General features: G+C 45.9%; 1 protein-coding gene across 1 annotated transcript; it reads left to right on the top strand.

The window, feature by feature from the left end:
* Window positions 1–111: 111 nt before the first annotated feature.
* ZG16 (zymogen granule protein 16) lies at window positions 112–5917 on the top strand. Its single transcript, XM_080977950.1, has 4 exons — window positions 112–632; window positions 3113–3168; window positions 3304–3436; window positions 5306–5917. Exons 2-4 carry the CDS (start codon window positions 3114–3116, stop codon window positions 5625–5627), a joined length of 510 nt encoding a protein of 169 aa, XP_080834076.1. The 5' UTR covers window positions 112–632; window position 3113; the 3' UTR covers window positions 5628–5917.
* Window positions 5918–12932: the final 7015 nt, after the last annotated feature.

The raw sequence follows: 12932 nt of genomic DNA, 5'->3' as shown, positions 1-12932 counted from the left end.
CTTTATTAATAGGAACAAAAATAAAATCTTCAAAGATGTCAACACAACGTGTCCATCTTTTTACCTGCCTGTGCCATTTCTCGTCTGGATTAAGGCATGTGTAAAAGAAGGAACTGAACACATGAGTTCTATGAGCACCTTCTTTTTCAGTTTTTCAAGCACCAGATATTTCAAATAAAAACCAATGATTGTGCCATTTAAATATTCTTCATTTAAGCGCTGAAGATCTTCACTGGCCACACAGCTGCAGTAATGTGAAGATTTGGTGGGAGATCAAAGTTCCCTCCATTTTCCAAAGGCGACCAGGATACATCAGGGTTGGACAATGCTGTTTCCCTTCCATCTTTGGGGCTCCAGGATTCCCCACACCCCACGCTAGGCCCCAGCGCAGCAGGTGGCTGCCATGGGCCATTAAAGGGAGGGCCCGTTTGTTTGGGTCCCTCCCAGGAAAATGCCAATTAAAGTGTTTTATAATAGATGGATGGTGTTTGCCCAGCAGGCAGGTTCCCAAGATAAGGTGGCGCCATATCGTACTTCAGGGACAGTATAAAACCCGAAGCTCCCCTTTGGCCAATTCTGCAGATCTCAGGCACAGAGCACCCAGCCCACCCAAGGACTGCGCAGGCTGCAAGGTAAGTCGGGGTCTGAGCGCAACCCTTTCCGCAAATAATTATTTATTGCATTTGTATCCCACTTTTCCTTGCAGCAGCTGAAGGTGGCATAAAACATGCCTCTCCCCCTCCTCATTTTAGCCTCACAACAGATATTTTTGTGTGTGGGTTTTTTAAGGAGAGGGGGTGCTTCTAGTGGACCCTGTTTTCCAGGAGGCTCTGAAGAGGCCTTCTCTGAGAACAAGGTCTTTCTATAGGGACTTGGGGGTTTCTCTTCAAGGCTGCCTGGGGTTGACTGTTGGCTTTAAGGGGTTTGGACCTGTTGGCTTTTTTTCAAGATCTGCTGGATAGCTCAGTTGGTTAGAACATGGTGCTGAAAATACCAAGGTTGCAGGTTCAATCCCTGTAAGGGACAGCTTCATATTTTTGCATTGCAGAGAGTTGGACTAGATGATGATGATTATGATGATGATGATGATGATTATTTATTTGTACCCCGGCCGGAGCTGGGCTTAGGGCGGCTAACATCATAAAACTAACACAGTATACAAAGAACATCAGAACATAAAAAGATGATTCCAACTCTTATGATTCTGTGATTAAGCTGGCTGGCTAGCTGTTTGGTATGTGGCCCTCCAGATGTTGCTTGACTCCAAACTCTTAAGGACTCCATCTAGCACAGTGGTGGCTCTCCAGCTGTTTTGGGACTACAATTCCCATCATCCCTGACCACTGGTCCTGTTAGCTAGGGATGATGGGAGTTGTAGTCCCAAAACAGCTGGCGAGCCAAGTTTGGCCATCACTGAAGCATGACCAGTGGTGAGAGAGAATGGGAGCTGGAGTCTCCCAACATCTGACTCTCCACTAGTTCACAGAACTAAGGTTGCCAGCATGGGATTTGAGCCAGGACAACTTTCCAGAGGCCACGCTCCAGAAAAATGGTTTAAAAGCTGCAAATTAAGAGGTATTAATAAAGAGAGCAGAGAGCAGACCACTGGCTTAACCACGTCAACATATGCGCAGCCTGGACTGAGCAATGTTAACATGGTTCTTAATCAGAAGCCGTTACCACTCATTGCAAGCTGGTTGCGGTTATTCAAGGGTGAATGCAAGTCACTCTGCACATGCTCAAAAGCACTCCCTCTTTGCATTTTTACAGGGCTGAGAACAGGGCTATGCTTGGTGAATTTGGTTCAAATTATGCTTTGGTTTGATTTCCAATGGAAGCTCAACTTTGCACAAATCATGGCAAAGTCCACGTAGCACAGGGCCTTCGTGGAGTCGGCTGTCCTGATCCTATTACAGGAACTCCTTTTAAAAAAGAAATAGATGTAAAGCTGGCTTGGGTATCAGGTTTGAAAGTGTAATGAAGCAGTGCTCTGACAGGTGTGTCTCAGACCTCTTTGGAACACCTGCTATTTCATAACTGAGGGAAGAGTCACAACTCAGAGCATCTGCTTTGCACAGAGAAGGTCGCGGGTTCGATTCCTGGCATTTCCAAGTAGGGGTAGGAATGGCTTCTGCCTGAAACTCTGGAAAGCTGCTGCCAATTCAGACAGCATAGACAGTAATGAGCTAGATCAAAGATTCCCCAAACTTAGGTCTCTAGCTGTTTTTAGACTACAACTCCCATCATCCCTAGCTAGCAGGACAGGGATGATGGGAACTGTAGTCCAAAAGCAGCTGGAGACCCAAGTCCTTCTTTGAGAAACCTGAGCTAGATGGACCAATGGACTAAGGCAGCTTCCTGTATCCAAAGTGAGTGGGTAGGCTTTGGTTGGAGAGGCCTGTTGAAGTGAGGGACATGAGGCAGGAGTTGATAATGCAGGTGAGCTGCACACAGGTGAGCTGAAAGCGAGCTGCCGGCCAGCCCTGTGGAGCCTCCTTTTATTGAGACAAATATGCAAACCAAGCAGATACATTTTGGGTTGTGACCTTTACACATCTTCCGGTCCCGAGATACTGGGGTGGTACAAAGTTATTTTGGCACCTGTTTCCACCGCGTCATTTTCCCCTTGCACAGTGTATGATGAAGGAGATAAAAGGTCTCAGAGACAAAGGTCCACAGACAGGACACCGCAGACTACTGAGACCGCAAAAGGTTAGACAGAGGCAACAATGTTCAGACAGCCGTGGCTTTGTCTGTGAGGGGTGTGTGTGCTCCGCACCCCAAGGGCACGCGTGCAGGCAGGCTGAGGCTGCCTGCGGGTGGGGAGTGTGCTCCCTCCGGACCCCACTCCCCACTCCGCAATCATCCCTACACCTGTCTTCAAATCCCTTCTCAGCATTCAAATTCAGTGGGTGACCTGGGCCAATTCACCTACTCCCACCCTCTCCTACCTCACAGGGCTGTTGTGAAGGATAAAATTAGAGGAACGGGACCAGGATGTGGATGACACTTTGAAACGGATATGGGAGGGCAGGGAGGATAGAACAAACATGTAAAAGTACTGAAATCAACGCGTTGACTTTTTTAAAAACCGCAACACTCTCTTTTCTAGGATGTTTTGGTTCACTCTCCTTGCGTTGCTCTGTTGCGGCATCACCATCAACACAGGTAAATCCCAAGGGGGGCCGGACGGGGCGGGGAGGGAGGTGTCACTGCCCCCCAGGCCGTGGCGCTGTCCAAGTGCAGGGCTAGGCTGCTGTGCTGAAGCTCATCTGCTCTGTGTTGCTTTGGGTCTTATTCCAGCTCAGCCACGTTCTTCTTCCTATTCTGGCGAGTACGGCGGAGGTGGCGGGAAACGCTTCTCCCACTCTGGGAACCAGCTGGATGGGCCCATAACTGCCATAAGGATCCGGACGAACCGGTGGTACATCGTGGGGTAAGTGTTTGGAGGCTGGTGGGGATCTGGGAACAGGCCGTGGCTTGGCCGCTTGTAGGGTTTGGAGAAAAAGCGATAGGTGGACGGATTGACCTGAAAATAAGGTGAACCCTTTCTTTGCGGGGAAATTTAGGGCAGTCTTTGGAAAGTCCTTTCTCTTCCACACATCCTGTGTATCGAGCATTTGCCCTTAATAAAAATTGCAGGGAGGTTAGATGAGCATCCATTCTGATTGGTTTGCAGGGAGATTCAAGCAATTTTTATCGTATACTTTCCAGTACATTTCCCCATCACTTTACCTTACTGCAAATAGTCCAGGATTTTTTGGGGGAGGTGGGAGCGGGTTTGTTGCGCAAGAGCTCCTGGGCGTTGTGGGAGGGGTTGGGTTAGATGACCCTTGGGGTCCCTTCCAACTCTACAATGCTATGGTTCTGTGGCATCTTTTGAGAGGAAGGGCAGGATAGAAGCCTAATAAGAAATTGAAAAATAAAACAAAATCGACTAGTTTTCCAGCATGCCGCTGAATGTCGCCTGCAAAACAGCAGCAGTCTGGAAGTGCCCTCTGTTCCTTTTGTAGGAGAAAGCACTGAAGATATGTTTGTGTGTAGGGGAAACAGTCTTGCTGTGTTTCTAGCCATTTTAATGTGTGCATACCTTAACCCTCAATTGTGAAAGTGACTTTAAGCCTCATGTCTGAATATGCTTGTTTGCCAATTTGATGCCAGCAGCAAAACCATTTCAGAGCAGTCAAAGGCTCCACAGCAAAAAGAAAACGGAGAACCCGCTTTCCTTATACTAAACACTTGAGGTCCAAGAGTCCAGTGCAGAGCTCTGAACCAGATTATAATACTGGGTTCGCTCTTGTTTGAAATTGGCTACTCAAACTTTCTATCCCTCGTTTGTTTTCTACAGCGTCATCAAATGCAGGACCCTGCCCCAAAGAGCTTTCAACCTAAGTTCTTCTATTTCTGTCACATGTTTGATGCCTCGTTGCATAAAACTAGCAGGAGAACATGTTCTGTTTTGGAGAGCTTGATAGTTGGAGAGGAGGAGTTGTATCATTTATTACAACTTATCTTTCTTCTTCTTCTTTCTTCTTCTTTGGCGATCACTCGTAGCCGAGTAAGATTGTCTTCCATAAACACAGTTTTAACAATGAGTCCGTAAGTGACTGTGGAGGCCAATTCTGGACCCACACGTCCTTCCAGAGTGGGGACATATGTTTCTGGACAGGAGTTGATCACAGTGTGGATTTGCCAAGTGTGCCTTCCTCTTAGCACGTTTCTCCCTTGTGTCCTGAGTTCGAGTGTCTTCAAAGCCCATGACACCTTTGGTAAAGGCTGTTCTCCAACTGGAGCGCTCACAGGCCAGTGTTTCCCAGTTGTCAGTGTTTATACTACATTTTTTTAGATTTGCCTTGAGACAGTCTTTAAACCTTTTTTGCTGACCACCAGCATTATGCTTTCCATTTTTAAGTTCGGAATAGAGTAGTTGCTTTGGAAGACGATCATCAGGCATTCGCACAACATGACCAAGTGTTTCCTGGGTCAAGGGCCACATTTCTCAGCAACAAATTAGGAATATTGGGGGAGGAATGGGGGGTGTCCTTGCAATCGGCAGCGCAATTATGTGAATTGCGCAAGGCAAATGAGTAACAAATGTGAATTGGTTGCGCCAAACGAAATGATAACATGGAAAGGCTGTAGAGAACTTCTAGATCCTTTGGGTACAGGAATCAAGAGCAGATTTAGGGACCACTGAGACCTTCTGTTTTAAGGGGCTTAAGCGTGGCTAACTCTGCACTGGGCTGTTGGCCTATCAGGGAAGAAAGAAGATGGCCTAAGAAGTCGGTCTTTTACCTTATTCCAGTCTCCAGGTCCGTTACGGCAAGGAGTGGAGCAACTACGTGGGGGGTTCTTCTGGCGATCTGGAGGAAATCTTCCTGCACCCTGGCGAGTCCATCATCCAAGTCTCCGGGAAATACAAAAGCTACGTCCGCAAACTTGTGTTCGTCACCGACAAGGGGCGCTACTTCCCTTTTGGGAAGGACACAGGCACCAGCTTCAACGCAGCTCCTCTCTTCCCAAACACCGTCCTGCGTTACTTCAGCGGCAGCTCTGGTTCAGTCATTGACGCCATCGGTTTCCACTGGGACTACTACCCCAGTGACTGCCCCTCCTGTGGAAAGTGAGGGAGCACAGCAGGGAGAGACCAGCTGATCGATGGGGCAGGGAACAGGGACAGCTCAGGGCCCATGTCTTTCCACCCAAATCTCGGGGATTTTCTTTCCCCTCATCGACTGATTATTCGTGAGGCAAATAATTTTCCAGCACATTTTCTGTCACCTCTTTTGTTAACTCTGTTGAACCAACGCCTACCTAAGTTCTGCCCGGTGTTTTCAGAGCTTCCTCTCCTGTCAAACAGCTAGCGCAGCACTGCTGTCGATCGGCATCGAGCAATAAAAAAGCAAATTTGAAAAAAGGGATTGTGGATCTCTTTATTTGTTGTCAGTCTTGAACGTGACATCATCACGGCGGTGTGACATCGTCACTACGACTTAGACAGAGGTCTGAGGTTCTGTTTTAGAGCAAGCTCTACACAAATCCAGAGTGGAGTCCCTAAGATAGTTGGGTGACGACTTGTATGCTTCCTTCTGGCAACTCCTGCAGCCAAGCTGGTGCCAAATGTATTGCTCTGCTTTCCTTTGGACCACATCAGCAAGACCGGGGAGGGGGGTGTCTTGTTGTCTGAGCAGCCCAGGACCTCCCTACACACTGCCCAGCATTGCACTCCAGAGGGGAGTCACTTTAGTACTACTAACACCCCCGGAGGCGCACTCCATTGTCTCTCGAAACAGATGGATGCCATCATAACAATTATTACTAATATTCACTTCCCTAAAATGATGGTGATTGTTATTATTATTAGAATAACCATCATTAATACTGATTTAGCACCAGAATATTCAAAGCACATCACACAGGGGGATAGCAGGGGGGAGGGAGAATCGTCAGGAAAGAACAAATTTGTGCAGGCCACAAATGTAACCTGCAGCCTGGCCTGCTTACATACAGGTAGGATAGTGTCTTGGTGAAATCCTGAGGTTGTAGAGTGGATTGTACTGCTGCAGCCAAGAAGGCAATTTTGGAATATTCCATGAGAACTACCCAAAACTCTTGGTTTTTTTATTTAAAGAACAAACTATCTTGCACGAGTGAGAAACAGCCCTCTCTTTCTCAAGCCTGTTTTCTTGTTAAAGGGAGGCTTTGTTTATATTAAATTCAGAAGAGCATGAACAAAATGTGATTTCCCGTGTTTAGTCTGAAATGGTCCTGCAGCCTCAGAACTCCTTATCGTCTCATTCAGCTGCCGGCGAAAACGAGACCTTGAAGATCTGGCTGTTGACTGGAAGTGCAGGATTCAAGGTTGCCTTGCCCTTTTAGAATTGCACCTGGATTCAGCTGTAAACAAGCCCAAGTTTTAAAATGGTAATACTTCGGCTTCTATTCTTACATGGCCCTCGCTGTAATCTCCCATACAAGGGACTTACCTAACCCTTGCCTGCATAGCTCCTACATAATTTGCTGGACCCAAAGCAATGCTTCTCCCACCCCGAGGTGTACATCATAATAGCTCAAGAAATTATTTACACATTAGGTATGGTGGGCAGACTGAGAAAACCTTTGCAAAAGAAGGGGTATTGAAGAGGGAGAACTGAAGGAAGAAAATGGAACTGTTGGGTGAACAGAGAAGAATGACAGTCCCAACTGCTGCTTCCTGGCAGAGCTTTTGGGCGTTTTACAAATTTATGGCAAACAGAAATTCAGCTGGAAAATTTCTCACTGTCTCTGAATGCTGCAGAGAGAGAGAGAGAGAGAGAGAGAGAACCCTCCAGGTTTTACTTCTTGGACTTCTGCTTGTCTTGGAGTTCAAAGAGCCACTGTGGGCACAGGGATCAGAGTATCAGGTGAGGTCTAGTGAGATCCAGGTTCGGGTCTCTACTCAGCTGTTAAAGTCAGTCACTTCCTCGCAACCTAGCCTACCTCACAAGATTGTTGGGGAGCCAAAAAGGAGGGAGCCATTTCTGCTGCCCTAGAGAGAAGGTAGGGCATAGTTACTAAATGCCCATGAGCCCTACTGCCAGGAGTGGGCATTGCTCTCTCAACCCCAACAGAAAAAGGGAAATGATTTTAGACAAAGGCTCAAGTCCAGGGGTGGGAAACAGCAAGTGCAGATGCTTATTTGCACCAGTTTCTGCTCCATCAGGGCTGGCTTAAGACATTTTGCAGCCTGAGGCATAATGAGCCATTCCCACCCCTGAGGCTGACTAGCAGGGCAACTGAATCTTGCTTTGGCCGCATTCCCACATTCACTGGGAACTCTGGGAACTGTAGCTCTGGGTGGGCAGTAGAGGTCTCCTAGCCACTCTCAGCACAAACTACAGTTCCCATAATTCTTTGGGGGCAAACCATGACAGTGCAAGATGGCGGCCGTGTTTTACACTTATCTTGGGAATGTGGCCTTTGTAAAGCAACGCCCTCCACTGCCCCTGAGGGCAACAAGCTAGCTTAAGTAGGGCAAGGCCGGGCAAGCTGCCCCCACAGCTCCATCCTCCAACACCTTCTTGCCACTGACTCCATGTACCCCCAATGTCTAATGGTAGGGCCAGTCCCAGTGCTGCTCACGTCTCAGAGTGCATCCTTTCAAAGAGGGAACACTCTCCCTCTTCTGCAAATGCCCATCCGTAATACTGTAGTCTCTAGGTGTGGATGTTTGGCGGGAAGAAATAAGAGGAGACAACTTCTGCCTTTATTAACCTTCACACATCCACACACCATTTTGGGGTGTGCCTTCAGCCAAGCTTGTCCATTATGACTCAAACCAGGGCTTTTTTTCAGCCAGAACTTAATTCCGGCACCTCTCAGGTTGGTGCCATTGCCATTCTGAGAGAATGGGTTCCAGCACCTCTTTTTCTATAAAAATAGCACACAGAGCCGTTCCTCAAAACCTATCGCCCTGTTGGCCTTTAATTTAGATATTCCTTGCCAGGCTTTATGCTCAATATCTATTTATTAGACAGGCTCCACACAAATTATATATTGTGTGAAGGACAAGCGGGCTTCAGAGAGGGATTCAGTAACAACAACCAGTGTTTTATGTTGAATCACATCATTAGAAAATACACCAAAAACAGTAAAAACAATCATTTTGCAGCCTTTATTGATCTCTCTGCTGCTTTTGAGTCCGTTAATCACAGCAGGTGGGGGGGGGGGGAGAAACTTCTCAATGCTAACATTGACCACAGGCTTCTCTTACTCATTTGAGACTGTACTATGGCACAGAAATGAGGGTCAGAGTTGCTCTTAATGCTGGCTTGCCTGAGGCCTTTAAATCGACCGAAGGAGTGAAACAGAGCTGTAGTTTGGCCCCTATGCTTTTTAATCTTTATATTAATGATGCAGTTCTTCACCTAGTCCATGTTCTCTGGCATTAGATGTATGCAGATGACATAGGGCTCCTTTCAGTCTCCCACTTGGGACTTAAAAATCTATTGGTGGTTTTTAGTTCATATTATAAACAAGAAAGCCTCTCCGTAAAGTATTCCAAGACTGAGCTGATGGTCTTTGGAAAACACAGCCCTAGATATAAATGGAGTTTGGGTCAACATGAATTAGAGCATTCTTGCTCCTTCAGATAGGGTTGCCATATGTCTAGAATTTTCCAGACATAGCCAGTAATTTCTGGGCGGAAATGGCTGAAATGTCCGGGAAAATCCAGACGTATGACAGGCCATGTCGGTAGTGTAGATTTTGACTAATTTCTGGGCACCACAGTTCAAGAAGGACATTGACAAACTGGAACGTGTCCAGAGGAGGGCAACCAAAATGGTCAAAGGCCTGGAAACGATGCCTTATGAGGAACGGCTAAGGGAGCTGGGCATGTTTAGCCTGGAGAAGAGGAGGTTAAGGGGTGATATGATAGCCATGTTCAAATATATAAAAGGATGTCACATAGAGGAGGGAGAAAGGTTGTTTTCTGCTGCTCCAGAGAAGCGGACACGGAGCAATGGATCCAAACTACAAGAAAGAAGATTCCACCTAAACATTAGGAAGAACTTCCTGACAGTAAGAGCTGTTCGACAGTGGAATTTGCTGCCAAGGAGTGTGGTGGAGTCTCCTTCTTTGGAGGTCTTTAAGCAGAGGCTTGACAACCATATGTCAGGAGTGCTCTGATGGTGTTTCCTGCTTGGCAGGGGGTTGGACTCGATGGCCCTTGTGGTCTCTTCCAACTCTATGATTCTATGATTCTATGATTCTAATTTAATAAGAAATAGCTCATAAACTATTTTTAAAAAATCTCAATAACTTTTGGCAAAACTAAAACAAACAAAAACTTTTGAAATATGGCAACCCTACTTCATATATCTTGGAGTCCTTTTTAGTGAATCCTTGTCTTGGAAGTGGCATATTGAGGCAGTGAAATCCAAAGGGCAGTAAAATGGTAATAAAGTGATCCCGCTGAAGGACCACACATATCTGCTATTTGGGTCCCTGAAGCACAGATTCACACAAAGCGGCAAAACGCTCTTGCAGGTTATTAACAGGATTTTTTATTTGAAGTGCATATGCAGAACAAAGGCACAGGGCGATCAGTACACAACCTGTACACAGTAGTCAGGGTGCACCCCTTTATATAGATTTGCAAAATAGAATACCACCTGATCTCTTGTAAGTCACCTGATTTCTTGTAAGTCACCTGATTTCTGGGAAATCGAAACTTATAATAAGTTCCTATATTACCATATAAAGTCTTGGTCTTCTCTCCCTCCTTCCTGCAACCTCCCTCATCCTGGTGTGACAATAAATCCTTGTTCTTTATCTCTGTCTGCCCAAGCTAGACATTCTAATGAGGGGCCCATTTGCAATGTAACATTTAAGCATGTCCTTCAATAATAGAACAATTATATTGTAATATGCTCCTTCACCGCAAATATTGTGTGGAGCTGAAATTTGAGGTGAGGGTTAGAAATCGTTCAAAATAAATTTCTTAGGAGACTATTCTCCTTACCCAATGAAACATCAGCAGCACTTCTACGTACGGAAGCCGGATGGACAATGGTCAAGAAAAGAGTAGAATGCTCTCAATTCAGCTACCTGGAAAGATTACTTCCTTACCCTTCGAGCGATTTCCTGCCATGTGCTATATGGAACTGGGTGACAGTTATTGGTGGAAATCAAACATTCAACGTTGCCTGTATTATTATTCAGATTATTATTGAGATTTTGATGATGGACTCTACTGGACAGAATCCAGAAGGGACAAGTGGTTAAATCTTCTAAAAGTTCTCTGTGGTTTCCACTCTTAAAAACAGAGCATTTTAGAGCCATTTCTTGCTTGTTCCCTTAAGATTTTCCTTTATTGAGGTGTGTTTCCAAGCAATGCACTCAGCTGTGCTGGATGGGCCTTATAACAAGATTCCATACACAGATACTCTGTATATGCAGGCAACCGCAAATAGAAGACATTCTTCATTATGTGTTACATTGCCCATTATACACAGAACCTAGGAGACACCTTCTAAATCCCCGGTATGTTAGAGAAAGCAATCTCTCCTTGGCGGAGAGGGTTCTGTAACTGCTGAGTGACTCGAACGCCTCAGTGACTCATAAAGTGGCCTATTTCATGCTGGTGGCAAGAAAGAATTGGACAAAATAGTAGTAAATTGTAAGGGAGATTCGGAGGTATAATTTGAAATACACTGTATATAGTCATTGGGGCTCCCCATTTATAGTCTCGCTAGCATTGCATGGTTCTGTTAGTTTAAACAGAGGGTTTGTTCTATATTTTTGTTGACTGTGTTGGTTTTGTCATGGCCTTCGGCTAGCACAGTAAACTGAGCTGAAATATATAACATGTTACAACAGTGATCAAGGCAAACCTCCAGCCGCAAGGACCACTCTTCCACACCAGCTCACCACAGATCTGCACACACCCAGTCCAGGCAAGGATGAACTACAGACCCAAAAGGCAGGTGCATTGTGGAATGATGCCACAGAGATCTTGATTTTTTTTATTTTAAAAAAGTAACTAAAAGCATGAAAGGGGAAAGGCCCACCGTTATGTACTGAAGTTCTCACCCTGGGCCAGCAGAGGGATACTGTAGATAGTTTTCACTCAGGTCCACATATGCAAATAAGGGATTGAAAGTGACGTTCACAGTGATTGGATAGTTACAGAAAATGGTTACTGTTGCATTGTAGTGGAGCTCTATATAAGCAGGCTGGCTGAACCCTTCAGTCAGTTCTGTTCTGGCCTGTGAATAAACAAGAGCTGTTTGAAGAATCACTGTGTCGTCTGATATGTTCACCCACAACTTAACTCCCATGTTGAGCACCACCATAAAAAGCTCTCACATAATTTCAAGATTTTCCTTTGGAAAGATGTCCCAAAGAAATCGGCTCCTGAACGATCAAAACCCGGAAGTGAGTGTTCTGGTTTTCAAATGATTTTTGAACATCTGGCACAGCTTCCGCTTGGCTGCAGGAGCTTCTTGCAGCCAATCAGAAGCCGCGCTTTGGAAGTCAAACAGACTTCCAGAAAGGATTCCGTTCGACTTCCAAGGTACGAATGTACTGCGATTTACAAATTCAAATAGGTTGCCCTAGAGACAAAGGAGTGGGTCTTTTCCTACTCCACCTGGCTGGGTACCTTGTTATCCAAGGAGGAAGAACAATAGGCTGGGGGGAGGGCTGTAAGAGAGTGTGTTGGGCTGATGCTGGAAGCTGAATACACAGAGGGACAACTTACTCTTTGGTGCACTTGGAGTTCCCCTGGAAACCTAATGGGGAAGCAAGATCTATTGGGATGTTAATGCTGTGACCCACTCCACCCTCCAGTGTTATACTCCAAAACTTCTGAAAGGCTGCTTTACCGTACAGTGGTACCTCAGGTTACATATGCTTCAGGTTACAGACTCCGCTAACCCAGAAATAGTACCTCGGGTTAAGAACTTTGCTTCAGGATGAGAACAGAAATTGTGCCGCGGCGGGACAGCAGCAGCGGGAGGCCCCATTAGCTAATGTGGTGCTTCAGGTTAAGAACGGTTTCAGGTTAAGAACGGACCTCCGAAACTAAGTACTTAACCCGAGGTACCACTGTATCCAAAACTTCCAGACAGCTGCTTTCCAGTATCCACACTTACCTGGGAATAAGACCCATTGCATTTGTATTTATTTCATTTTCAAGAAAACATGAAGAGACAGAGAGGAGGTATGATAGCCATCTTCAAATATCTAAAAGGCTGAGACGCGGAGGATGGAGCTGAAGGCAGCAGCATACAGTTAAACCCTCATTTCCAAATTAAGATGCTTGATTAAGATGTGGGATGAGGGAGAAAACAGTTTGGTAGCATAAAAATAAACAAACAGCCTACACTCCGGAGTCTAAATAGCCTACACGAGACAATCTTAAAAGAGAAATCTCAAACTCACCGGTG

The sequence above is a fragment of the Podarcis pityusensis genome, assembly GCF_964106645.2.
Source record: "Podarcis pityusensis genome assembly, chromosome: 13".
Lineage (NCBI taxonomy): Eukaryota > Metazoa > Chordata > Lepidosauria > Squamata > Lacertidae > Podarcis > Podarcis pityusensis.
Note: the sequence above shows the minus strand (reverse complement) of the source record. Positions and strands in the feature narration are given on the sequence as shown.

What these genes read in the sequence shown, in the direction of transcription:
- ZG16 (XM_080977950.1), top strand. Translation starts at nt 3,114, where the DNA reads ATGTTTTGGTTCACTCTCCTTGCGTTGCTCTGTTGCGGCATCACCATC. An exon ending in CGGCATCACCATCAACACAG is followed by an intron (nt 3,169 to 3,303) that starts GTAAATCCCAAG and finishes GTCTTATTCCAG; the next exon opens with CTCAGCCACGTTCTTCTTCC. An exon ending in AACCGGTGGTACATCGTGGG is followed by an intron (nt 3,437 to 5,305) that starts GTAAGTGTTTGG and finishes ACCTTATTCCAG; the next exon opens with TCTCCAGGTCCGTTACGGCA.